General features: G+C 35.7%; 3 protein-coding genes across 5 annotated transcripts; 2 read left to right on the plus strand and 1 right to left on the minus strand.

Moving 5' to 3' along the window:
* The first annotated feature begins 634 nt into the window (after positions 1-634).
* LOC109009096 (PI-PLC X domain-containing protein At5g67130) lies at positions 635-14042 on the plus strand. Of its 2 annotated transcripts, XM_018989446.2 has the most exons (9): positions 635-647; positions 10896-11082; positions 11206-11328; positions 11464-11601; positions 11847-11945; positions 12044-12347; positions 12435-12658; positions 12744-12830; positions 13543-14042. In XM_018989446.2, exons 2-9 carry the CDS (start codon positions 10957-10959, stop codon positions 13720-13722), a joined length of 1281 nt encoding a protein of 426 aa, XP_018844991.2. In that variant the 5' UTR covers positions 635-647; positions 10896-10956; the 3' UTR covers positions 13723-14042. The 2 variants fall into 2 exon arrangements, with proteins under 2 accessions (XP_018844991.2, XP_035548015.1); XM_035692122.1 differs by lacking the exon at positions 635-647 and having other exon boundaries at positions 10799-11082; positions 12044-12658.
* LOC109021270 (histone-lysine N-methyltransferase CLF) lies at positions 1426-10137 on the plus strand. Of its 2 annotated transcripts, none has more exons than XM_035692120.1 (17): positions 1426-1737; positions 2405-2506; positions 2612-2937; positions 3475-3633; positions 4956-5040; positions 5221-5376; positions 5479-5526; positions 5617-5688; positions 5791-6527; positions 6929-7064; positions 7179-7402; positions 7545-7676; positions 8495-8585; positions 9181-9228; positions 9304-9432; positions 9545-9622; positions 9730-10137. In XM_035692120.1, exons 1-17 carry the CDS (start codon positions 1675-1677, stop codon positions 9919-9921), a joined length of 2778 nt encoding a protein of 925 aa, XP_035548013.1. In that variant the 5' UTR covers positions 1426-1674; the 3' UTR covers positions 9922-10137. The 2 variants fall into 2 exon arrangements, with proteins under 2 accessions (XP_035548013.1, XP_035548014.1); XM_035692121.1 differs by having other exon boundaries at positions 2420-2506.
* A 1692-nt stretch (positions 14043-15734) lies between the features above and the next one.
* LOC109009097 (F-box protein At5g67140) lies at positions 15735-19143 on the minus strand. The gene is made up of 5 exons (XM_035692125.1): positions 18827-19143; positions 18598-18744; positions 16644-16779; positions 16137-16235; positions 15735-15965 (listed from the first exon to the last, which is right to left on the minus strand). Exons 1-5 carry the CDS (start codon positions 18913-18915, stop codon positions 15801-15803), a joined length of 636 nt encoding a protein of 211 aa, XP_035548018.1. The 5' UTR covers positions 18916-19143; the 3' UTR covers positions 15735-15800.
* Between the last annotated feature and the right edge of the window lie 8131 nt (positions 19144-27274).

Raw genomic sequence — 27274 nt, forward strand, 5'->3', positions numbered from 1 at the left:
ATGTGACATTCTCAGTCTCTCTATACATGATTTTAGCTCTTTCAATCTAAATATGTCAATGTAACAAGAAAGTTATAATAGAATTTTAACAAGAAGATTTAAAATGAAATTTAGTTAGAAACTCATATCTTGTCCTGCTCTGTTGCACCACTTGGATGTAAAAATTATATTTGAGCTACAGCTAGGGCTGTACAGAAACCGACAGCACCGGCCGCCACCGACCCGAACCGACCGGCCGCGTCAGGAACCGGTGGAGAACCGGTCGGCGTGCGGTGGAAATTTCAAGAAACCGATGTTCAGCGGTTCGGTCTCGGTTTGAAGCTGGACCGGACCACTGAACCGACCGATATAATAAAATCTTTTTTTTTTTAATATACCCTTATCAAAACGGCGTCGTTCCACTTAAGTTTAAGTTGAACGACGCCGTTTTAGTTAATAAGTACTGCAAATGATACTGGAAACGACGCCGTTTGGTATTAAACCAAACGTCGTCGTTTTATTAAGGACGTAAGAACAAAATAATAAGTCTGAAACGACGCCGTTCCACTTAAACTTAAGTGAAACGGCGTCATTTCGTTAAGAGTTCTTCTTCTCCCCCTATCTTCTTCTTCCCCGAACCCTCCTTTGTAACCCTCTCTCTCTCTCTCCTATGCATCTCTCCCTCTCTCATTCTCTCTCATAATTATCTCACTAGAACCGTAAAAGAACCGACGCCGACCGAGAACCGGCAGAGAACTGCCTCGATCGGTGTCCTCCTCGCCATCGATCGGTTACGGTCGGCACCTCATCCATTTTTCCAGCCGTCGGTCGGCGTCGGTTTTGCCCAAAAACCGCGCCGACGACGTCGGTTTTCACCCCTAGCTATAGCAGCACAAAATTTATTTGTGCATTTTTGGATCACCGACCATCGATTGGTCAATGATCCCCCAGAACGATTTGCCATGCTAGTATTTTTATGCTCATTATAATAATTGCTAGTTCTCTCCCACATTCGAAAATATTTGTGATCCATCCTCGTATAGCATTCAATGTGGGCTAATTATTGATAAAATTATTTAAATTTAGAAATGAAATGTTATTTGAAGAAGTCAATGTAGATGCTCTAAAGTCTAAAGGGATAAGCTCCAAAATTCAAAAGCTTAATTTATTTTTTCCACTTTTTCAAAATCAAACAGAGCTAAATCATTGAGTAAAAAATTTTTGGCGTATAAAATCTAATATTTGCTTAAAAATAGATACAGCAAAAGGGCATGTAGTCGGTAGTGCTACTATTGTACAGTGTACAATTCAAAATAGAGCAGCACTGACCTTTTTCCCCCCAAATTATTTAACCAGTCAAAACGACGAAGTCCAGCTGTTTGAAACGCGCTTTTCAACCTCTCCATTAAAATCAGAGTATTATAAGCACTATTATTAAATTTTAAAAAAATCCCTAAGCAACCCAAAATGGCCTAAAAATTCCCAAATCGAGGAAGACGTGGCTAGCTAGGGTTTCCATTCAACCGCTAAATCCCAATCGCTCCAAAAATAACAACATAGAGACCCTACGGTGCGTACAGTTCCTCCACAAATCTCCAGCATCATTAGCCTCTGCATGAATCTGATCCCGATCCCAACTGCCGCCATTGCCGAATCGGGTCCGGATAAGCCAAAAGACCTCCGTTGTATCCGCCAATGGCGTCCAAGACCTCGCCTTCGGCCTCTACCACCAGATTGGACCCTCCCAAAGACGCTTCGGTATGAGCTTCCTATCTCATACACTATATATTCCATGGGAATTCTGGTTTTAGCAATTTCTCAATTACCTTATTTTGTTAAAAAAAATCGATGTTAATGGAAGTTTGTATATTTTTTCGTAAGTTCGGTTTATTTAGAGAGAGATAGTTAGCTGCATTGTGTATTCGAAGGCTTAATTAGGTTTTGGTGTCAATTTCGGTGAATTTTAGGGCAAACGGTATGGATGCCTGTCAAATGCATGTCTATTTGGTGCACGTAATGTACAACAGCACACGGCATTCGCGTTAGAAAGTCTAATGCCACCTTATAACTTGGAAGGAAATTCGTGGAAGGCTTTTAAAATTTTGAAAATTCACCCGTTGCAGCGTTTGCACACATGAGATTTCGATGCAATTATCTATTAACTAGTTTCTGGTGTGCAATACGCTGTGTTTAGGTTTTGAGCTGGAGTTTCTGTAGAATTTTGTTGTTGTTGTCTTTATTGTTGTTATCATTATGAGGCAAATTGTCATCAAGTTTTGCTTTTAAGAATTGTATGTTACATCAATTTTACTGAAATAGGGAAGGCGCATGTCTTATTAATGTGATTTAGGAAAGTTAATTTGGACTATATTATTAGATGAGTTGTATGTGATAAGTAGGTTATACTCCTGTTGATTGTTTACAGATGATGAAACTGCAGGAAACAAGTCTTATTCGGAAGGAGATTTTAACTGTCATTGATTCTGTAAAGAAGCAAGTTGCTGCTGGCCGATCTGTTTCTGTAAAGGTGCATTCTTATCGTGCCTTAGATAATATTTGGTCTTGATATTTTATTTTTGAGAGTACTATTTTGAGATTGTGTTTGTTAATATTTTGTATTCTTAATTATCAGAATAAAATGGAAGAAAATAGGCAGAAATTGGCTGGTGTGACAAACCATCTTTATAAATTTTCTATGGATAGAAGGACCGGTAGGACTAATGATACTGATAGAAGTATAGATCTACTGACAAAGAGGCAGAAAGATGCGCTTGATATGCATAATGGTGTTGATGCAAGTGATGGGGATATGGATAGCAGTAGCTCTCAAGAAGATGCCCCTGCTTCTACTGCAGTTCTTCTAGGATCTAATGTTCCAGTGAAGAATGCAGTTCGTCCCATTAAGATCTCAGAAGCAAAAAGATTGCCTCCTTATACTACATGGATTTTCTTGGACAGGTGTGTTGGGATTTATTCTTTTTTCCCTTAAAAATATTAGTTTGGCTGTGGATGGTACCTTCTATTACTTGCACCATATATTAATGACGTGTCTGCATACATGTTTAAAACCGAAATTGTGATTTTTACCAATTTTTCTTCTTCACAAAGTGGTAATCACTGTTAGTTTGTGGATTCTGGCTTTCCATTACTAATCATTAGATGTTGCATAATCAGGGGATGTTGCTTTTACCTGATTAAGGATTTATAAACTGTTTCTTTTTTGTTGTAATTTGTAAATTGCACAACCATCTGGTAGGTTTTGAATCCACAACCATACCCCTATCTGGTTCTTATGGGGGAAAGAATTGCCATTTGAGCTAATGCTCATTGGCAATTAAGAATATATAAATTTATATGGAATAGCATCTTACTGATGTCATTTTCATATTTTCAATTTCTAATTGCAGTTAGTTTTTGTTATCTAGCTTGAACTTATAAAAAAAAAGTTTTTATCTAGCTCGAGATTTAGGTGATCTTATGATAATTCTGGTGCAGAAATCAAAGAATGACAGAGGATCAGTCAGTGGTTGGTCGACGAAGAATCTATTATGATCAAAATGGTGGTGAAGCACTAATTTGTAGTGACAGTGAGGAAGAACTAATTGAGGATGAAGAGAAGAAAGATTTTATAGAATCTGAAGATTACATACTTCGGTTGGTATTGAGTAATGTGGTTCATACGGCTTATGTTGGTCCTTTTGTGCTTTTTAATAAATATTTATTGCTTATAGAAAAAAAGTCTTAAGTCAGTGTTCTCTGTGGTCCTTTCTTGTTGTTCCTCAAATGTCAGCAATTGTTAATGTGTTATCTGTGATTTGTTGATTTCTTTCCAAGCTTTATTTCAAAAGCATTTGCATACAATCATTATTTTGTTATAGAAAGAAAATGCAATTCCATAGGCTGTGCCCTGGTTATCTCTCTTGAGCTTCACCAACAACAATTACATTGGCCATAGTCTACTAACATTGTACATTTTTTTGTTGTGCGTGTGTGTGTCTTTCTCTCTCTCCCTCTCCCTCTCCCCATTCATAGTTTATTCTGTAAATGAGACTAATTTCATAGCAGATGATAATTATGAATCCTCAGCAGCTTTTTTATTCCAATCTACTAGGGCCTGGCTAGTATTTGACAAATAACAGCCTCCAACAAAGAAAAAGCATTCATGCTCTCATTTTTTTGCCTTCTCAAACCTTTCGTTATTGAGAAATTTTAAATAATCTGTGGTGTTGTCTTGTTTAATCCTCACGTTTGCAGAAGCTTCTGGATGGTTTGATGGTGCAGTTCTAACTTCTAGCTCCATCATTCTTGTTAAGTATTTGGACTAAATCTGATAACCTAGACAAGGCCTTTTTTCAATTGCTTGGATTTGCTTCAAGAACTATTTCCCCCGTTTTCTGATTTCTTAGCAGTGCCTTCATTACACGTGACCGAAGCCTCTTCAGTTGGTTTTCTGGTCTACTTTGACGGTAGTTCTAGATGTTAACTTGTGATGAAGCATCCATGTCCACTTACTTTTTTTCCTGGTTTTCTCATTCTTTCTTTGTGAGATATTGGCTCCTTATATGCACTTGTTTTTCAGCTGATAATAATAGTAAGAACTTTTCTCAACATATTCATGATATGGAAAGTGTATCAGGACTTGCGCCTCATTGAAATGTATGGTGTTTGAGAGTTATACTTTTGTCATGTTTTTTAATGATTGTGCCAAGTACATTGCTTACATATTTGACACTGTGTTGACTTTGTTCATTTGCTTGACAAACTTGCTGGGCGGTTTACTTATTACTCCACTCAATTATTATTTTTTCCAGAATTTTCTCCTGAGATGGATTTTTCATATTTATGTTATTACTATGTTTTAAGATTTATTTTTTTGGTCATACTACAAATGTTTTATATTGGGTTTTTCTAATGATATATACTAGATGTGAAATGAAACTTACTAGTCTTGTGGCATTCTGTTGTGGCATTGCCAGCATGACTGTCAAGGAAGTTGGTTTATCAGATCAAGTGCTGGAATCACTAGCACAATGTTTTTCTAGAAGCCCTTGTGAAGTCAAGGTTTGCATTTATGTTTGTTGCATTTTAACTTTGGGAAACATTTTTGTCTCTTCTTTATGCTTTTATCCTATTTATGATCTGATTAGGACTGGTCATAGTGTAAAGTTTGGTCCAGCCGTTTCCCATTTGGTTTGTGCTGGCTTTACAGAGATATGAAACACGATCAAACATCTTATACAGGCAAGATACGAAACTCTTATTAAGGAAGAGAAGGCTGTGGAAGGTTCTAAGAATGGTGATAATGAAGACATTTTGCATAATGGGAATTCTCTTCTTGATAAAGATCTTGACGCAGCTTTGGATTCTTTTGACAACCTATTTTGTCGCCGATGTCTTGTAAGCACCATCCTCGTGCTCTATCATTTATGTGATGTTTTGTGCTAACATCATGGATACGACTCTTTTGATTTGTTTGCCTTCTTCTGTTTCTTTTGGCAGGTTTTTGATTGCAGATTACATGGATGCTCACAGGATCTTGTCTTTCCTGTAAGTTTTTATTTTTACCTTAATTATTAAATTGTTATCCAAATACCTTGCTGGATTCTTTCATTCTTCGTTAATACAAGTTGTTTTCAGACTGAGAAACAACCTTCATGGCGCCCTACAGATGAGGAAAATATACCATGTGGCCTACATTGCTATCGATCTGTATGTGTTCAGTGCATTACTGTGGTGATATGTGTATCTGGGAATATGTGTTTAGAATTGGCAAGCAAACTCTTTAAGTAGCATAATATTCACTCATATCAGGCATTGAAGTCGCAAAGAATAGCTAGAGGGAGCTCTTCCATTAATGGTGATTTTGAAGAAAAATCTGCCCCTTCATCTGGTAGTGCTGGGGCTCAGATATCATCCAGGAAGAAGGCTCCTGGTCCATCTGCTAGAAAGAAGGTGAAGTCCTGCCAAAGTGAAAGTGCTTCATCAAATGCAAAGAATGTATCAGAAAGCAGTGACTCCGAGAATGGCCCCGGGCATGACACCACTTCTACCCACCAGTCATCACCTCGCAAAACTAAGCTTTCAGGAAAATGTGGAATTGGTAAGAGGAACAGCAAGCGAGTTGCCGAACGTGTTCTAGTTTGCATGCAGAAAAAGCAGAAGAAAATGGTAGCTTCTGATGATTGTGATTCCTTTGTGAGTGGAGGTCTTTGTCCCGGCGAGATGAAACCTAAATCTAATGCATGTAAGGAAAATGATGATACTAGTTCTTCTATGCATAAGAATGTGAAATCCCCATCTAGTGGAAGGTTGAGAAGGAAGGAATCATCAATTCAAGCCAGTCACAAGGTTGTGCCGGGTGAGGTTCCTGATGGTTCATCAAATGATATGATTACAGATCCACCTGCTGCTAGCAGTGATGACAACTCGAGGAAAGAAGAGTTCGTAGATGAAAATGCATATAAACAAGAATCGAGTGATAATAAATCTTGGAAAGCTTTTGAAAAAGGCCTTTTTGAGAAAGGCGTCGAAATTTTTGGGAGGAATAGGTCAGTGGATACAATTCTATTGTATCAAATATATTGATTTTTCAGTTCTCTGTTGAAATAATAATTGGTACTACGATTGGACATGATGTATACATGAGATAATTGGTCTGGCCATATATTTGAAATCTTCTGAACTCTGTTTGTTTAGCCTGAGAGTCAGATAAATGTTTTTTTGTAAGTAAAATGTAGCCCTAAGAGCGAACAATTATTGAAGCATTCGGGTTTTGTTTCAAACCATGGACATTAGTAGTTTTCTACTACTAAGGTTGGACATGATAAGTTTTTGCCTGTCTCTTCCCCCTGCAGAATTTATTTGGTTGCCATATTATTACCATGAGATATCTCCTGCCTACTGCTTATCAATTCGTCCACTAATGTTTGTTCCTTATGTTTTGTGACAGTTGTTTAATTGCTAGGAACCTTCTAAATGGTATGAAGACATGTTGGGAGGTTTTTCAATACATGAATTGCTCTGAGAGTAAGCTGTCCTGCCAAGCTGGTGATGGTGCAAACTCTCTTATTGAAGGCTATTCTAAGGTTGATTTAAATCAAACTATGCTTAGTGATTTATTGTGCTTGTGCATCTGTCTTAGAATCCTCCCTGCCTTAACAAGCGATTCCATTTTTGTCCTGGGGTGAAATAAACTCTAGGGTAATAATGAAGTGAGAAGAAGATCAAGATTTTTACGTAGGAGGGGTAGAGTTCGTCGCTTGAAGTATACCTGGAAGTCTGCTGCTTACCATTCAATCCGGAAACGAATTACTGAGAGAAAAGATCAGCCATGCCGGCAGTACAATCCATGTGGTTGCCAAACTGCTTGTGGCAAGCAGTGTGCTTGTCTTCAAAATGGGACCTGCTGTGAAAAGTACTGTGGGTTAGTTTTGTTTCCTTTTCTATTTTACTGTGATTATTGTTGAAATCAAATACGAAGGCTTTTCTCGTTTTTCCCCTCTCCTTCTGCCAAGTTACTAAACTTTTCTGGATGCTTCCAGCTGATATATTTTTTCCTAATCTAGATGTCCAAAGAGTTGCAAGAACCGTTTTAGAGGCTGCCATTGTGCTAAAAGTCAATGTCGAAGTCGTCAGTGTCCGTGCTTTGCTGCAGACAGAGAATGTGATCCAGATGTTTGTAGGAATTGTTGGGTCAGGTGAGTTCGTAGTTGTTGATGTTTTAATATTTTGTTTCACCATTTTCTATCAATCTGTCCGCTAGAGATTCTTTGGTTGAAATGTAGTTCAGCAATACAAATGGGGGATGTTGATGTGAGGTAGAATACAATGATGAGATTGCAATTCTAAATAAAAACTTCATAGACCTTAGGTTGAAATATGTTTTAACAAAACTTGTGTCTAGGAAGACAATTAATAATCATGCACACATCACTGAGAGGGTGATCAGGTAAATTCCCATACTCTCTGCTTGTACACATGATCACTTCTGGAAATCAGGTAACTATTTCTAAGTGGTTTAAGTAAAATTCAATAAGTAAATATTAGATTGGAGGTTGCCTTGTAAATACAAGTACAGTTTCCTTCATCCAAACTGGGGATGGGGGTGAGGAGAAACAAAAAGAAAAGAAAATGCCATACAATTTGATGTTTCAGTTTTGTTTTTGAAATTGAATGATGCTATCAGTTAGTACTAGACCAATTGGAAGGTTTGGTTATTTGCTAAGTTAGAAGCTGGTAAAAAATATGCACTTATACCTGTGGGGTTTGAAGAATTTTTGCTTCTCGTTAGGTAATAAGTTTTAAAATCCTTTTAAAGGGATAACAAATATCCCTAAAGAGGGATCACAGTTTGTATGTCATTCATTGTCAATTTTTCTTCTTGAAAACCTAGTTCCGTTCAGGATTATATTTTGTAATGGTGTTTGTAATAGGATTCACTAGCTAAATAAATTCCGATTCTAATTCTCTCTTTCATAAAAATTGACTGTTTTGTGTCATTAAAATGGCTTTGCAGCTGTGGAGATGGTACTTTTGGGGTTCCAAGCCAAAGAGGTGATAATTATGAATGTAGAAATATGAAGCTTCTTCTAAAACAGCAACAAAGGGTAATTGTACTGCCCCCCCACATTCCGGTTTTACCCTTTATTTTCTAATTTATTTGATTCAAGTGGTTTTGTGAAGCTTTTCTTGTGGGTTATTCTATTAGTTTTGGGGAGAAATATCGAAGTGAAGTGACTCTCTTTCATCTGCAAATTGTCATCTTATGTTATTAGTACATATTACGTTGTGAACACCATTCAGTCAACTTTTCTTATGTGTACAAATGAGTCTAACTTATCTTATTCCTATATGCCCTTAAGTAGCTGTCCTTGAGGGTCCCTTAATTGAGGAATGCGATTTTTCATTAGACTTACAAGGGGCTTATTGATGTGCGTTTTATTGTTATTGTAAAATTTCAACTTGTCTACTTTAGCAGGTTAGTGAACTTTTGCAACAGGACTCAATTTTCTTTGTCTATGTTGAATATTTATATCGTTTTTCCTCTATGTTCATGTGCTTTTAGTGATATCTGTCATGAAATTTTGTATTCTGCCAGTTTCTCCTTGCTTTGTTTGAAGCTCGGACTGCTGCGTTATAAACGCTGTTTACTTTTTGCAGTACCCTTATGATGGCCATAGTTTGATTCTCATTTGTGTGCAGGTTTTACTTGGTAGATCTGATGTATCTGGATGGGGAGCTTTCCTCAAGGTAATTTATTAATCTGATGTTATTCTTGTGCTTGGTTTCCTTCTTCCTAGTGACATTTTTTTAGCGATCCTCCAGAATAGTGTAAGCAAGCATGAATATCTTGGTGAATACACTGGGGAGCTAATTTCGCATCGAGAAGCAGATAAACGTGGAAAGATTTATGACCGTGAAAATTCGTCATTTCTCTTCAATCTGAATGATCAGGCAAGGGAGATACTATCTTTGGAAAAAAAAATTTTTCTTATGAAGATTGAATCTAATCTAGATTTCTTCTATATTCCAAATATGAATTGAGATTGTGAAACTGTTTCTGCAGTTTGTCCTTGATGCATACCGGAAGGGTGACAAATTGAAGTTTGCCAACCACTCTCCAGATCCAAATTGTTATGCTAAGGTACCATTTTGACTGCCATTGGTTGTGGTTACCCTATTATCTGATTCAGCAAAGTACGCGTGTCCTCCTGATTACTAATCGTGTTCAATGAAAACTTTCGAGGTTAGGTTATTATGGTTGCCGGGGATCACCGAGTTGGTATATTTGCCAAGGAACGAATTTGTGCTGGGGAGGAACTCTTTTATGATTATCGATACGAACCAGACAGAGCTCCTGCCTGGGCTCGAAAGCCGGAGGCATCTGGATCAAAAAAGGAGGAGGGTGCTCCTTCAAGTGGCCGTGCCAAGAAGCTCGCTTAATCTTATGGATTTATTCAAAAGTCTCATTCAAAATTTTTGTCATTCTTTTTACAGGAAGAGGCATTACTCCCATTGACAGACACCATAGGGGAAAGGAGTATTATTCTTGATACGTATTGATTTTGGGAGAGTGGCATTCATTGCCATCTCCATTATTTTAACTTGAATATTCTCTAACAACTCATTTTACTTCAGAGCTGAATATATGATTCAGTATGATTCGTTTTTTACATTTAAGTATTTTATACAAGTAGGCCAAAAATCCTACCAATATGTACTCTGATCGCTTGGGAAAGGAATCAAAAGTCCAAACTAATGATTAATGTAGGGAGCTTTTTTCTTACCGACCAAAGCAATCTAATCTACACGTTTGAAATTCAGAAATGTTTTATTTATTGCTAGGCGAGGTCCGGTCATCTTGGGGCCCACAAAGGCAAACGGTCGCCAGACGTTGCTCAGCTGAGCAGAAGTAGGCTACCCCACCATGTGAGAAGCACTTCAAAAGTAGGTGGAAGAGTGGGGGGGCAAAACCCAATGCTTTAAAGATAGCCAAAACCACAATTAATTGCAACATAATCCAAATGGCAAAAGAACAGAAAAACATAACCAAAACCAAAACCAAACATTCTCAGTAGTTTGGTCCGTCTTTATTCCAATTCATATACGGCCATGGCCAAAGATCATAAGTTCATAACTCTCTTCGATATATTAATTTCCTGTTTTTGAGAGGTTATCTTAATTCTTACCAAGCGAACTTTGATAAACAACATGCAATAGAAACGACGTCGTTGCTCTCGCTGTCCTAAATCCAACTCCACCTTGGCAAAACAAAAAAGTGTTTGGTTGCGGTTGGTACCTTAAAATAAGAGAGAAACAAAGGTGAGAAAAGCATAAAGCCCGCGTTTAATCTCCAAAGAAACTTGTCAGCTCCCCTACACTGTATAAGCATTCCTCTTTTGCTTTGTGAGCCCCCCTCTTTCTCTCTCTCACACACACACAGACATAGCTTCGGAAGCTCTGCATCGGAAGCTGCCCATGTTGGCGTGCTTTCCGGACCACCGAAGAATGTGCAGAGCTCCTGCTATTGAGTACCTCTTTCTTTCCCTCTTCTTCTCTGTCCTTTTCTCCACTTCCACTGCTTGCTCGAATGGGAATTGCCAGGTTAGTTCCTCTTCTTTCGCTCTTTGTCTCTCTCTCTCGCTGGTAAAATCTCATTTGGTTCAAGATCTGTGTGAATTCAATTCCTTTCTCTGAGTTTAGAACTGAGCTTTCGAGAGTTTCCAGGTTCTGGAAGCTTGTTCAGCTGCCACAGACTGTGGGGCTGGCCTCTACTGTGGCAACTGCCCTGCTCTGGGCAAGACTCAGCCTTTCTGCACCAGAGGCCAAGCCACCATTCCCACCTCAATTGTAAGCTTTTAGTTTTCGAAATTTTATGATGGGCGTGACCCTTTTGGAGCTGAATTGCTTGAATCTGCTGTCTTCAATCTCTTGTTCTACGTGGATTTTGGTGGTGGCTTTGAACTGCAATCCTTTGGTGTCCAGGTTAACGGGCTTCCCTTCAATAAGTATTCATGGGTGGTGACTCACAATTCGTTTAGTATTGTTGATGCACCGCCTTTGCCGGGTGTTCAGAGATTGACATTTTACAATCAAGAAGACACTGTGACTAATCAGCTGAGAGTATGTGGTTTTATTTTTTATCGCCCAAATTTTTTTATTAACTTTAATTTCATTGATGCCTTTTTTGGGTTTGTGAGAATAAAATAAAACTGAATGTTACATATATTAGTGTTCTTTATGCTGATAAACAAAGTGATGAGCTCACTTATGGCGACGATACTTTGTATGAGAAATAGTTTTGTTTTTTTATGTCTGTTAGGACCTTTCTTCAGTTAATGTGTTGTTGTTTCATGGGTGTTGTTCAGAACGGAGTGAGGGGATTGATGTTGGATATGTACGATTTCAATAACGATATCTGGCTCTGCCACTCATTTCGAGGGCAATGTTTCAACTTCACTGCATTTGTAATTCTCTTTTCCTCAACTTCTGGCTTTTGAAGTTATCTTTTCACAAGTGTCTGTACATAAAGAAATTTAATAATGTATCCACTGAAATCTTTCAGCAACCTGCAATTAACACTTTGAAGGAAGTGGAAGCATTCTTGAGTGAAAACCCAACAGAGATTGTGACCATTATTATTGAGGACTATGTGCAAGCTCCCAAAGGGTTGACAAATCTGTTCACCAATGCTGGGTTGGGCAAGTATTGGTTTCCCGTGTCCAAGATGCCCAAAAAGGGTGAAGATTGGCCCACTGTGACTGAGATGGTGCAAGACAATCACCGGCTCCTAGTTTTTACTTCTGCCACTTCAAAGGAAGCTGATGAAGGAATTGCTTATCAGTGGAAGTACATGGTGGAAAATGAAGGTGAGCTTTATAAGAATGTAAATATTGTTATGACTTGGTATTGTATCCACAATGTCCAAAATGGTCTAATAATGGATTTGGTTTCAGCTGGAGATCCTGGGGTGGTAAGAGGTTCATGTCCTAAGAGAAAAGAGTCAAAGCCGCTGAATTCAAGAAGTGCATCTCTGTTCTTTCAGAATTACTTCCCAACAATTCCAGTTCAGTCTGAAGCTTGCAAGGAGCATTCAACTCCACTGGCTGAGATGGTCGGTACCTGTTACAAAGCAGCAGGGAACTCGATGCCTAACTTCTTGGCTGTCAACTTTTACATGGTAAGGGAGATTTAATTCATGGATGAGTCAGAAATGAAAATATATTCCATGTAAACATCATAACTGTGATAAAAAAATATTGCAGAGGAGTGATGGAGGAGGTGTGTTTGATGCTACCGATAGAATCAATGGACAGACATTATGTGGTTGTAGTACTGTTACTGCCTGCCAGGTTTGCTCACTTTAATTCAGTTGTTATTGCTCAAATTCCACATGTTTCTTGGTAGATTATGAACTCTTATGCATTGTGACGGACATGGTGGGTTTTGAACCTGTAATCTCTTTTTCCATTCTTCTTATATATGAGAAGGAGCTGTCACTTGATCTTGAGCATGTGTTTAAAATGATTTTTTATTCAAATCCAATATTGTATTGATTGCAAGATATTGGGCTGATTTTTCTCTGGCTAAAATTATCTGTTCCAAATTGTATGTCAACTTTGAGTAGAGATCACAACAAACATCAGAGATTGCCTGATGTTTTTAGCATGGTTCTTAACAGATGGTCTCCTTCTTGATTTTACTCCAACTCAGGGTTACTGAAGCAAAAGTGGACCAAATATTGCTACTAGTCACCAAATTATAAAACCATGCTCTGTTTCTCTCTTCTTCTTTTTTCCTGCATGCAAGAAAGTGCAACAATTGTGTCAAAATGGGGTGAGAGGTAGAACTGTTCTTATGAAAGAATTTTGTTGGAGAAAACTTTATCTTTACATTTTTCAGTTTTGTATCAACTCTAAAGACCTTCATAGGACATTGAATGGCAGACATGTCATTGTCTGCAATATTTCTGAATGCTATGTGCTTTTGTCCATGCTCTTATGACATTTTATTGTATGCATCGTGGTATCTGTGAAAGACACTAATATTGATGAGATTTTGCAGGCTGGAGCACCTTTTGGGTCATGCAAGAATGTAACTGTTCCTAATCCAAGCCCATTAACCAATACTGCAGGAAGCTTTACTGGATCTGTTCAGTTCTCAAGATCTGCTTCAACAGCCCATTCTCCAAGTTGCTTCATTCTTTTCTTGTTTTATTTGCCATTAATGGCAGTTTTCTTCTGATTACCACGGCTCATTATAGGACTAGGCATGAGCTACTTCTTGATGAGAGGCTAGTGTGTTAGCACTTTTAACTTATAGTCAAAATAGGTATACTGCATCCCTTGCTTATTCAGTTGAGGGTCAAGAAATGCTTGTTGGTGTTACGAAATCTCATTGTAAAGGAAGAACATGTCAGATTCTTGTATTGAGACGAAGAGGTAGGGGTTTGGACTGGAAGAAAACAAAGATAGTGGCCTAGAGGGAACCACTGTGTACCAAGAAGTGGTTCAGGTACACATTTTCCCTTAACACGATATGTGTTAGATACCAAGATTTTATCATATCTTTTCTCTTTGCTGCCATGTGAAATCCCTATGTTTGATGCAGAGGTGCACATCTGTTGCACTTGGCTCTTTTGCAAAAGGTCCTTCACAGAGCCTCGGTTGAATCCTGAAATCCAATGCTTCGATCATGTTATGAGGCATTTTTTTAGCTGCACATAATGAATCAAAATATTTCAAGGAAAGAAATTTATACTCATTATCGGAATGGCGATGACTAAGACTGGTCCAAGAGGGTGGGCGTTTTAGATTTGTGGGTGGGGAGACAAACGGCAGCTACCATAGCTGTTCAGGTTAGAAGCAAGGGTGTTGGTTGAAAAAATAATCAAATGACAAAATTTGCTCGTACTTGGATTATTCTTGGTTCATTAGATGAAGGCTTCTTATGGGGTCTCACTCAAAATCCATAGCAACCTTTTTTTTTTTTGGTCATTGATGAATGCAACCGCTCAATTTCTTGGTAAGAATAATGTATAATAGAACTAGTTGGTAACCAGCATGTGTCAAGACAGGGAATCGATTGCGATCAAGACAGATAATTACAAATTGATTGGGATTGTCCATGCGATCTTTCTTTTTCCAATATATGGATAAGTACCCTGGATTGCTAGATGTTACATCTTGGTTGTTTTCTAGTAAAGACGCTGCTACTGTGGATGTTTCATGATAATGATAAAATGAGAGGTCAAACTCATAATATTGCAATTGTTTGAGTACTACTGCTGAATTTGCAAGATGTAGACCTGCAATTTCTTCTCGAGCTATCCCCTTTGCCATATGTACCCAAAATTTAGGTTGGTTTGGTTACACAAAATCAAACCATCTCATCATTACAATTTTTTTAAATTTTCTTACAAAATATAATAAACAATTTAACTTCTTTAAATATCAAAATAAAAATAATATTATAATAATATTTATATTCAACTTTTAACAAAATATCTCAACTCATTTTATCTGAACTGCGTAACCAAACGAGGCCTTAATTTCCCATTTTGTCAAATTCTATTAGTTGCATTGTGCTCAATTAACGTTTCTTTTCATGTGTTTCTGTCAGGCCTTTTGTTGGCAAATGTAATTGCTTGTGTAAAACTGATTCCGCTATGTTACACGTAATTCTCTCGAGACCACGAGGATAAAGTGGTGTTAAGTTGATAGGCAGAGATGCTTGACACAAGTCTCATCTCCTATTGCGCTTATGGAGACTTGAACTCGTAACTTTCCATCAAATACCCTTAATGGTTATCACAAAGAGTTAAATATGGTAAATTGTTTGGTAGAAATTATACAAGGCATGCCCATTTTCTTTAATCGCAAACAAACATTGTTATTAGTAGTCACCTGACCAAAAGAAGAAAGGAAATAAATGAGACGTAATAAGCATTTTTATTAGGTCTCATCTGAAAGGATATATAAATAAACATATCTTCCTGGTGAACTTATATTCAAGATATTTATTATTTCCATACATTTTGGAAGTTCTAAATATAGTTGAATATTCATGACTCGAACCCATAACAACATATAATACCCAAAGGGTGCACAAGATTGATTTAGAAATAGTGAAAGTACAATCAGACCTTTGAATTTTGATTCATGGAAGCAGAATTTAATGGTATTATTGTAGTTTCATTATGCTGATAAACTCACCTTGAGATGGATATACAGAGAAAAACAATCTGTACACAGCAATTGAGAAAGCAACCGTAAGATAATTTATGCAGCGGGGCCACAGAGAAGTGTTTCAGAGCAACCATCTTATATTTTTATCATAAGACCTGGACGAATAGTAAGCAAACCCATGAAGCAGCCGACCGGAACTCTCGTTCCCCATACATTGATAGATTCAAGCTTCTGACATTTATTTACAAGAACAAGAAGCCCATTCTCAGTCACGTGACGGCAGCTCCACAGAACTACAGTCTGCAATGAACATGATACATGCATCTGTGACATCTACTTATGCTTTGGGTTGTCCAGATGTACATAGGGAAAAAAACACTGAACTAGACGTAAATAGGAATCAATATTCAAAAGTTCAAAACCCCTTGTGGAAAAAAGTTATAGACTACAATGAAATTCCCATTAACTTACCTTTAAATGTGGACAGTTATCTGCAATGGCAAATAAAGATTCATCTGTGATAAATGTACCACCAATATTCAGGTGTTGCAAGGAATTAGTTCTGGACATCTGTTGGGAAAAAAATATCATCTCATATAATAGTGCAAAATGCATGAATCAACAAATCTCTTGAAGACATCAATTCTGGGATGATTTAGACAATGAAAATGGAAAATAAAGAAATAAGTTGTCATCAAAACTGGTTGTGAAAAGTTTCAGACCAGCTTTCCTAAAAGCACCTTTGGGTGATGGTTTTCCAATTCTAAATCCCACTTGAATCAGGATGGCACGGTGCCGCCACTCTTGATCTTCTTTATCCAAGTGCTATCCTACTGTTCTAGATTCTATTTCAAGTCAAATTACCACATCTATTAAGACGTCAAAAACTGCGTAACCATGATCCTCGGTTGCAAGTTTCGAGAAATTTTGTAGAAGTTTAGAACTAGTCTGCATGGCTTAATTCTAACTATCACGTACCAATTGAACAACACCTTTGTCCGTGACCCCTGTCATACCCCATAAAGATATGGATGTCAGATTGCTGACACACTTGGCCAAAGATATTCTGTAAAGTCCTTTATCCGTGATTTGGCAACCCCAACGGCTCTTTGAACTGAAAAAAAAATACAAGATAAGTCATGAATTTTGAAACTTGTAAATTAAATTTCTCCCTTTTAAATCTTGATGCAGTACATGACAGTTTTACTCGATTTATTGCAGAAAGATGTCAAGAGTTAGCTGTCACTAGTTTGCCATATACTTGCCAAAACAAACTATCAAAATTCTCATTCAGCCTTAAAACGAATTAACCATGTTTTACGTGAGTTGGTCTGTCACTAGTTTTTTTCTTTTTTTGATATGTATGGTATGCCACTAGCTTTATCAGAATAATATAAAAATTGCAGCCATTCTCAGCTCAGCTCAAGTCAATTATGCTTTAATCTCAACTGATTAGGTTGAATAAATAGAAATTTTTTTCCATGGCTGCATGAATTCCTTTTCACCGCTCAGCCCCATGGAAGACATAAGAATGCAGCCAAGATACCTCTATATAATCATAATAAGAAACTGGAAATCAGAAAGTATGGAATACTACAGCCCCTGGATTATCAATAGGCCAAAAATTAAAGCTGGCACAACTAATTAAGAATTTTGGACAGACTCTGGTCAATTCCCAATGCAAAAGAACTATCTTCTAGACTTGGCAAAAGCACATGTTGATTAACTGAATGCCACACTAGGTTGCATGAAATAGGTTTGGATTTGGTATTGGAGGCCCCCTTCTTTAGATTACCATGAAGTGAGGCCTCCCATTTTAACTCCAAAACTCATACTGCTTGCTGTTAAGCACAATGACAAAGAACCTGTGACACAGACATTAATGACAGGTAGGTTTAGCTATTCAAGAAGCATGCAGACCACCCCCAAGAAGTGAGAAAAAGCAGGTCTATTCATATTCTGTTCATGTGAATTAGCAAAAACTGTCGTGTGAAATGTTGGCATAGCTATGACTGCCTATTCATTCCAAGGTCCCTTGTCCGATGAGATTACTTGTTTGGCAGCCAAGAGTACCTCAAGTACTCTCAAACACAGACACTATATTCTTTACTTTATTATTACTTTTCACCTACTTTTTCTACTATTCATTACTTTTCACATACTTTTTACTACTATTCAATATTCTATTATTACTTTTTCATTACTTTTTGACTACTATTCACAAACATTTTCAACACTTCTTAGGTATTCTCACTACCCAATGATTGACCTGAAGTGGACTGAGGTGAGGAGTTGTATATGCATAACTTCACACTACGCACAATGAATCTACCTTAACGCCAGATCAAATTTATCTCTGCACCAAAATCTAAGTCTAGCCTTACTCAAAGAATTGAACTACTAGGAAAGTAGACGCTAATTAAACAACATACAGAAGTCACAAATTGGAGGAAGAAATCAATAACAAACTTCCTTTTCCGTGAAGAGCCCCAATATCATGCCTCCATGTTAAACTGGCATCTCAACGTTAGTCGTTAGTCACTACCAATCTTCCGAAATTTCTAATGTTATTTGATCAAATAAATTTATCTCCAATGAAGTTAAGAAAATACACACCTACCTATCCAATAAAAAGTTAAGAAAATACACACCTATAACCTTCAAAAATCCGGAAGGAATAAATGATCAGAATACACACTACCAAACATTTGTTTTTCCTTGGTACCGTACCTGGCCATAGCAGACTCTCTGAAAATGGAACATGTATCCCACAAAATCATCACTAAAATGAACCCCCCCGCCCCCCCCCTTGATTTTCTTTCCATCCCCTCTGACAATAATACCCATCACTTAAATATGCGAATTATGCAGAAAATCAGCAAAGGGACATTTCCAGAAACATATGGCTGAGAGAGAGAGTGAGAGAGATTACATGTCAATGTCTTTGAGGCTGTAAGCATGGCGAACGAGACGGGCGATGGTTTCATCATCCATCTTGCAACCAGCAAAAGTCAGAGACTCCCTCCGAGCCAAAGACCGCTTCACTCCCCGTTTCCATTTCTTGCACACACTTCTTGCCCTGAAACAAGGGGATGTCATGTCAATAAAACAATCAATTTTCATGGTACAAGATTTGTCAAATATATAGTAATATGACATACTGAGCCAAATCAGTGAAGGAAGAGATGAAAACGAATATATGAGCCAGCAGGTCCATGGGCAACCGATCAATCCCTTCCTCTTCCTCCATGTCAAATACACGGAGAGAGAGAGAGAGAGAGAGAGAGTTTCCTCTGGGTTCTCTCTCGTACGTGTTTGAAAGGGTCAGAAAGTTGCAGGTTCTGTGTGAGCCAAAAGAGAAAAAGGAAGCTTCACAAACACGAAAAAAATGAAGAATATGTGCTCATGTTTTCGTCACCACTTCAAGAATCCCCCAGTATCTGTCAAAGTCCAGATTCTCCAATCCTTTGGGAAATCATAACGGGAGGGCGTCCTCGTAACCTTTCAAGGCTCTCGCCGTTTAAAAAGAGTAATTTTATTAAAAAAAAAATTGGGTGGGGAATCGGGATATTTTTCATAAAGCGTGGAACGTAGGACAGTAAATAGTAATTAATAAAAATAATTTTTAAAAAAAAATATAGAAAACTTCTCATTATAATAATTAATTTTTTACTTTTTTTTCCAACACAGTATGAAATGGTCGATAGATTTCTAAAATTGGAATTTGTTTTAATAAATGGGCATTATTGTATTGATAGATTATAAAATTAGTAGTAAAGAGTTGTACGTGTATTATTAAGATTTATTATTAAAAGAGTTTGCAGATTTCGAAAGGAAGCGTTTGAAATGGACTCAAGATTCTGTTGATGTATTTTTCGATCACGGTTGAATGCCTGTAGTATAGTCAAGAGGATGGGCTTAGCCTCCAACGCCTAATTAGATCTTCCTCTATTTCCTACTTGTAAGTTGTTTTCGGTAAGAGTTTTTTCTACTGCTTTTAATTAGGATTGTAATCGAGTCGAGTCGAGTCGGTTTTTGATTTACTGAGTTCGGCTCAACTCAAAATACTTGAACTCAAGCTCGAGCCTGAGCTCGAGATTTTTTTTATTCTTTGTTCGAGCTCGACTCGATAAGCTAAACACTTAACTCGAGCTCCTCCCACAAATAGGGGTGTAGAACCGGGCTAGATTTTTTCCCGGTCCAGTCTGAAACCCGGAAACCCGGGCAGGTAGAAAATTCTTATACCCGCCCAGATTCGGTTACGGATCTTATTTTTAAACCGGATATCCGTAACCGGATTCTTTTCCCTCTGCTTGATCCCAATACGGGCTAATAAATGAATTTACCCAACAAATTTTTCTGAGATCGATGCTCTTTCTCTCTCTCTCTCTCTCTCTCTCTCTCTCTCTCTCTCTCTCTCTCTCTCTCAACCCTAGCATCTCTAAACGAAATCTATCGCTGCCAGTGACTAGCAGGAACTGTGGCTCGATTCTTCCTCAAATGCTCTGCATAATCGTTGCCCTCACTCTAAGGCTTCGCTCTCTCACCATTGTCTTTGCCGAAGGCTATAAAATAAGATCCACAAGGTTTCCCTCTCTCTTTCTCTCTCGATTTAGTTCGTTCCTGTTTGGTTACTAAGGAAACTTGGGACAAACGGGTTTCAAATATGGTTACTCACTCTCTCACAGTGCAGCTTCTCCCAGATATGAGTTTACATTTTTGTTTGAGTTCATATCCATGTGAGCATCTGTCGCTTTTTAGATGTAGATATGAATAAATTAGATCTGGATTTACGTTTTTGTTTGAGTCCATATCCATGTGAGCATCTATCGCTTTTTAAATGTAGATATGGATATATTAGATCGGATTTTAATTTTTGTTTGAGTCTATAACCATTTGGTTTGCGAATCTTGGTTGTCATTCTAGATTTGAACGTTTTATGGGGTTTTTGAAATTTCATAGTATAGATTTGGTTTGTGCGAAATATTTATGGCTTGGTTTTGAAGTTCTCGTAGATCTCTTGCATATCGGACTTGTTCAGCTAGCCGATAGTGAATGATTTGAATCTATTCTTGGTTGTTTGTTTTGTCCTTTCTATTTCTCGATAATATTTTGGTTTGGATCTGTGTCTAGGGTATTTTTCTATTTGTTTTTTTGGATCTGTTGGGACTATGTTCATTAAACGTTTTTCCCTTTTTGGTTTGGATCTGGGTCTAGAGAAATCTGATCAGAAACCCCAACGCATACTCTAGTTTAATAGGCCTCACTTGATCTCTAGTCTCATCTAGGCATTTGTCTTTTCTCAAGAAGTGAACTTCATCACTTGCTGAGATGATTATTTTGTGTGAAGTTATTTCTTTGATATGAGCTTTATTGAAGACAATGGTGGGGTGTGAAAGGTGAAGAGAAACATTGTGTTATGCATCTTCCATGGCTTGCCATTGTGCTTATTATGCTTTCTCACTATCTATTTTTTTCTCTAATATATATGCATATCAGTTAGGATATGATTTTTTTACTAATTTCTTGATTTCCAATTTTTTGTTTCCCACAACTCACAATAAAGATTGAAGAGGATAGGGGCTCGACTTCAAATGTTATTCTATAGTTCTTTGTTGTTGCTTTTAAATTTTTTACTATCTATTCCTTGTAAACAACAATATAACGTATGTAATGTATTGTGAATGTTGATGTCTATTATTATTTATTTTGTTTTATAAAAAATTGAATATACAATAAAAAAAAATTTAAAAAAATGCCTAAAACAGAAAAATATGGTATTAAATCCGGATACGGGTCCAAATTTAGATGAAAAAACCTTTTAAAAAGTGTTAAAAAGTCTTTTTTTTTTTAAGAAAAGCGTTTTAAAAGTGGTAAAAACATATTTTTTTAAAAAAAAAACAACAACCCATAAAAAAAAATGCTGATATCCGGTTTGGAACCGTATATCCAGGTTCAAATCCAGATATCCGCCCGGATTTCAAATTCGGATCTGGATCCGGATGCACAGCCCTACCCACAAACAAGTTCGAGTCGAGCCAAACTCGAGCTCGAATTGTGGATTTTTGTATTTTTTGAATAAGATTTAATAATTAAAAAATAAAAATAAATAAAAAATCTAATATTAAATTTATACAACTAACAAATAGAATCTCTATTGAATTATAAAATTTATAAATAATTAATATCTAACTAGTTGATATTTATCTAAAATAACAATATATTATATGTCTACATATATTATTAGTACATACACTTAATACAATAGCATATATCTATTTCATATATAGTTCCCACATACTAGTATATTAAATTATTAAGTTTTGTCAACTAATTATTATACAAATTGTAAAATATACTTATGAAGTTTATTCACTATATAGATATAAGTAATTAGATTACATATTATATATTTAATTATAAACGTGATTTGCTTATATTATTAGTTACTACATATATATATATATATGTGTGTGTATATATATACATAGGTGTATGTATATATTTATCAATATATGACTGAGTTTTAATCGAGTCGAGCTAACGAATCGAGTCGAGTTTTGTCGGGTATGTGTCATTTACAATTCGAGCGGGTATCTGCTTTCACGAGCGATCTTTTTTTTTTTCACGAATTGAGTTCGATTCGAATTTAACCGAGCGAATACCGAGCATGCTATTGAACAGATTGGTTCATTTACGGCCCTACTTTCAATTGTTCGGGATAGTACTTTTCTAAGGAGCGCATCATCTCACTTAATGCGGTAACTTCTCTGAGCCTCAAGATCACTCCTGCATCTCCCGGACTTCCCCTCTCAAGTGGGTGCATCAGCGCATTTAATTTGGTGTGCCCTCTGAGGTTCTCACCAAGCCTCTTCATGACACAAACATGTTCGCTCCTCAGACCAGTAGTGCATGCTCTTTGCGATGGGGCTTCTTGTGATGAGGTGGGATATCACTTTCCTGGGCTGTTCTGCCTCTGTCCTTAAGTGATGGACCTTTAGGCCGCTTGCCCTATCTTTTCACCTTGTACGCAGGGTCCAGTTCAGTAGGCTCGTTCAATGGATCTTTTGGGGTGTGCTTTGGTCCCAACATAAGTGTTTATGTGGTTTGGCACTTAGGCTTACGTCCACTGGTATAGGTGTAAATTCACTACAAATAAAGTTTGATACAAGCTCTTTAAGGAATTGCTCTCTGGTCCTTCCTTTTCATTTAGGGTTCAAAAGGAAGTCAACGCCTCTCTTCTGCTACCTCCCCTTCCTGTTCTAATTTATCTCCTTGGCTTTATGTACTCTCCCTATCTTTATGTCCCATTGCCCTCTGCTTATTTTATGTCTGATTAACTTGTAGGCTTCAATTTTCTACGGGCTTTTAATAAGTTTTACATGTTCAAATATTTTTGATTTGATTTTTAAATAAGGTTGCTTTTGAATAGAATAATTTGGTTTTATATTTGAACTTAAAATCAGCCGTGATTTCAAATTCAAGATTTTGAAAGTTTCAAATCTTGTTTGATTTCGATGCAAATTCAAATTTTAATATAGGAAGAAAACAAAATATTTGAATTATAAAAACTCATATACAAATCCTCTTCCTTGAACCTCACAAGCTAAATACACCATTAAGTTTTTTAGATTATTTGATATACATTTATGACGGATGAGACATTATTTGTAAGTTGGTGTGTAAAGCATATCATCTATACCACACTCGTAGAGTGGCATGTGGCCTTCACGCGCCACCATAATCCTTGATGGTTGTTCGTCGACGATTTGATGCATCTTCTGTTTGTTATCTTTCTATGTTTTCGTTTCTCCTAACTAAAGAATCTTGAGAAAGAGGTATTGAAAGTCTCTTACAGTCAGTCCAAACTAATAAAATAAAGTATAAATTACTTTACTGTGATTTTTTATCGTAGTATTATAGTTCGTTTATCGGACTATATAATATTTTTCTTGTGAAAAATGGATGAAGGTCAAGTCATTGGTTTTATCTTTTTTTTTTATTATTATTATTATTTATTTATGTGTTATGTTTATTGGTTTGAGATGAATATTGAAACCTCTCACTCTATCATCTATTATATCATGTAATTATTAAATATATATTTAAAAACAAAAACGTATAGAGGAGTATGCTAGCCATCATCACGACTCACGGATACCTTTCGTGAATTAATTGTCTAGGGTGTCAGCAGGCTAAACTTTGATTGGTACAAGTCCCACCACGTGGCCGCTTCCCCCCACCCCAACCTCTACTACTTTCAATCAAGACTTCTTCTACACAGCACTATTACATCGATTTTTATTTTTTATTTATTTATTTTTTAAGTGCGTGGAATAAAAAAAAATTTTCATCAAAATCGGTATTAATGTTAATGTAATTATAAAATAATGTATTTATTAAAATATTAATAATTATAAAATGTTAATTTAAACTTTTAAATGAAACGGTAGATAGATTAATAAAATCGAAACTGATTTTCATGAGCTTCATAAATAGATCCGTAAATAGAGCATTTGGATCAGAAAATTGAGAATACGGAGATCTTTAATATATGTTTGGTATTCACTTCATTATTATTTAATATTTAATTATTATTATTTAATACTTATTTATTGTTATTTTATCACTGCTGTTCACAAACTTAATTCAGATGTATTTAAATGTTAAAGTGAATTGAGTTAAGTTGAGATGTTAAAATATTGTTAAAATATTATTTTTTAAAATTATTATTATTTTTAAATTTAAAAAAATTAAATTATTTATTATATTTTATATTAAAATTTTAAAAAATTATAATGATAAACTAAGATGAGTTTAAAATTCAAACTCATCCTAATTACTCGAGTTTGGATGTTGTCGCCACGCTCTTGTAACGTATTCATCTTAGAACTGACACCTCACACTTGTAACCCTTCTCTCTTTTCTCGAGAAAACTGCCTCTGTCCCCAAAGCAGCCAAACACAATCTTAAAATCATTCTCGAGAAAATCACACCTAAGGATTATCCGTTACGAGAGCGTGGCAACAAGACGAAAGTAAATAATAGAAAATGATTTTAACTCATTTTAATTGGAGTTTTTTTTTTTAAAATATTTTGTTACATATAATTTTTTTAAATATCTTTTACATAAGTACATTTTAAATATTAAATATTTATAAAAATAACATCATTTTTACATAAATACATTCGATTTAAAATATAGATATATAATTGCATAAAATGTTGTACATATATCTATCACTCTTCTATTATTCCTATTCCGTATAAGTGTGGCTTAAATTCCGAAAGAAATTAGAAGGTAAATGGTCACGAGTTTTAACTGATTATTGTTACTTGATATAAATAAAAAGAAGATGAATTTTGAAAAGAAGGGGGTGACATTCATCATTAATGCTAGCTTTAATTACTTGAGTTTTGACAGAGTTTTAATTGATTATTTATTTGTTTGAATTTGAAAATAATTGTCTAGTTTGTTTTCGTAAATAAAATGAGATGAGATAAAATGAATTGAGATAAAAATTTAAATATGAATAAAATATGAATAAAATATATTTTTTTAATATTATTTTTTATTTTAAAATTTAAAAAATTTGAATTGTTAATTTTATTTTATGTAAGAATTTAATAAAGTTATAATAATTAGATGAAATGAGATAAGATTAATTGAAAAGTTTTGTAAAAACAAATGAGATTCTAAAATAGGTACTTCAATAAATTAGTGGAATGTAATCATAGGGAATTAGTAGTGTGAATGCTTTTTATGGAGGGTTATTTTTTTTGACTTGATGATGGTATGGAAATTTAGTGGTTTTTATAAACTGACATAGAAGACAGACAGTCTCAACAACATATAAACCACTTTAAGGAATAAGATCCAATAGATTTAGTATAGAGTTGATATTTTAAACCAATCGAAATTGTTGAATAACAAAAAAAAAAAAAAAAAAGATAATACTCATTATTTTACTAATAAACTTTCACTTATGATGGATGAATACCATATTTACATTATTTAATAACAACCATAGTTAGACTAAAATACCGGCACGACCTTAAACTAGAACAACATAATAACATCCATTTTATCATCAAGGAGAAATATCCTTATAACATATTGAATAATTGTCATCTTCGAGCGACTAGATAACGGTCAATAAATAGCGGTCATCTTTAAATAATAATTTAACTGTCGACTATAAGAAAAATGCTATATACAATTGTTTATTGTGCATGTATCGTACAATCGTTTTGAAAAAGAATGAGATCTACTATTAAAAAAAATAATGTTACCATGTTCCTTTATTTTGCTTCTTTATTTTGACCGCTCATGCATGTAATTTTTTTTTTAATTTTGTTTACTTGCTGATCAAAGAAGTGACTATTAGTATATTGATATTTTTATATATTTAAAAAATGTTTAAAAAAATATGAATAAAAAAATTAATAAAAAATTAATAAAGTGAATTTTGCCTATAGGGCACGCCCAGCAGTCAATGCTGGGTGGCACCCTAGCAATGCTCATTAAAAAATTAATTTTTTATATGAGTTCATTTATTTACTAACTTTTTCAAATAGATTGTATGGTGCTTGTATATTTCATGATTGTAAATATTATTTCTCTAAGTTAAAATACCGTATCATAACCACCTAATCATTAGGAATTTAGGATACTTGATTTGAAACGATACGACGAAGTGTTAAATTCCAACTTATTGGAATGGACTATGAATAATATTTTTGGCACTTAAATTAGTCTAAAGTTATATTTTTTATTTTCAAGTAAATTTTATAACCCAAAGTTATATCCTACATTAAGGGTAGGTTTGGATGTTGAAGTGAATTGAATTGAGTTGATATGATAAAATATTATTAGAATATTATTGTTTATTATTATTATTATTTTGAGATTTGAAAAAGTTGAATTGTTTATTATATTTTATGTTAAAATTTGAAAAAGTTGTAATGATGAGTTGAGATGAGTTAAGATGAGCTCAACTTCCAAACGAAGCCTAAAGGCTTTAAAGTGAATTTTCTTCGACCGTTTTCAGGCATAAATCACTTTCGATGTTTTATGTATAAATAATATTTATTTCCTGAATCCTAATCCTTTATTTTCCAACAAGTTCAGAAAACCATTCAAATTTTTAAGGGAAATAAAAACGACAGGATGAAGGAAAAAAGTAACTTATTAATAATAATCGGATACACGTGTCAGCATACACAAGCGTGTGGAAAGGTTTCCTAAGGGAAGTTTGAAACAAAAACCCAGATCGGAGTGCAGAGGGAAAGAAACCAAGCAGGAGACACAACTGGGTGTACCAGCAAAATAGCGGGGCTGGCTGGAGGCCTGAGTTGTTTCCCATATATTTCACTTTGAGAGAGAGAGAGAGAGAGCGAGAGAGTCATGCAGAGCGAAGTGACACGAGGCTTCCTGAATGAGGGTCTGAAATTGAATTTACAACCAATTGGTTTGCAGCCAACAAGGCCACCTTACTATCAGAGTTGTCTGTTCTTGAACGAAATAAAGATTCCAGTCTATCCTTGCAGTTTCCGTTTCTCCCTGATTACTATCCCTTTAAATATCTCCAAATCCTGCCATTATTGCC

Source organism: Juglans regia, chromosome 7, assembly GCF_001411555.2.
Source record: "Juglans regia cultivar Chandler chromosome 7, Walnut 2.0, whole genome shotgun sequence".
In the NCBI taxonomy this organism is placed as follows: Eukaryota; Viridiplantae; Streptophyta; class Magnoliopsida; order Fagales; family Juglandaceae; genus Juglans; species Juglans regia.

Coding starts and splice junctions, on each gene's coding strand:
- LOC109009096 (XM_035692122.1), top strand. CDS start 10,957: ATGTTGGCGTGCTTTCCGGACCACCGAAGAATGTGCAGAGCTCCTGCT. Junction 11,329..11,463: donor CCACCATTCCCACCTCAATT/GTAAGCTTTTAG, acceptor TTTGGTGTCCAG/GTTAACGGGCTTCCCTTCAA. Junction 12,831..13,542: donor GTACTGTTACTGCCTGCCAG/GTTTGCTCACTT, acceptor GAGATTTTGCAG/GCTGGAGCACCTTTTGGGTC.
- LOC109009097 (XM_035692125.1), bottom strand. CDS start 18,915: ATGGAGGAAGAGGAAGGGATTGATCGGTTGCCCATGGACCTGCTGGCT. Junction 16,780..18,597: donor AGCCTCAAAGACATTGACAT/GTAATCTCTCTC, acceptor TTTTTTTTTCAG/TTCAAAGAGCCGTTGGGGTT. Junction 15,966..16,136: donor ATAACTGTCCACATTTAAAG/GTAAGTTAATGG, acceptor TGTTCATTGCAG/ACTGTAGTTCTGTGGAGCTG.
- LOC109021270 (XM_035692120.1), top strand. CDS start 1,675: ATGGCGTCCAAGACCTCGCCTTCGGCCTCTACCACCAGATTGGACCCT. Junction 2,507..2,611: donor GCCGATCTGTTTCTGTAAAG/GTGCATTCTTAT, acceptor CTTAATTATCAG/AATAAAATGGAAGAAAATAG. Junction 8,586..9,180: donor TTCTAAAACAGCAACAAAGG/GTAATTGTACTG, acceptor ATTTGTGTGCAG/GTTTTACTTGGTAGATCTGA.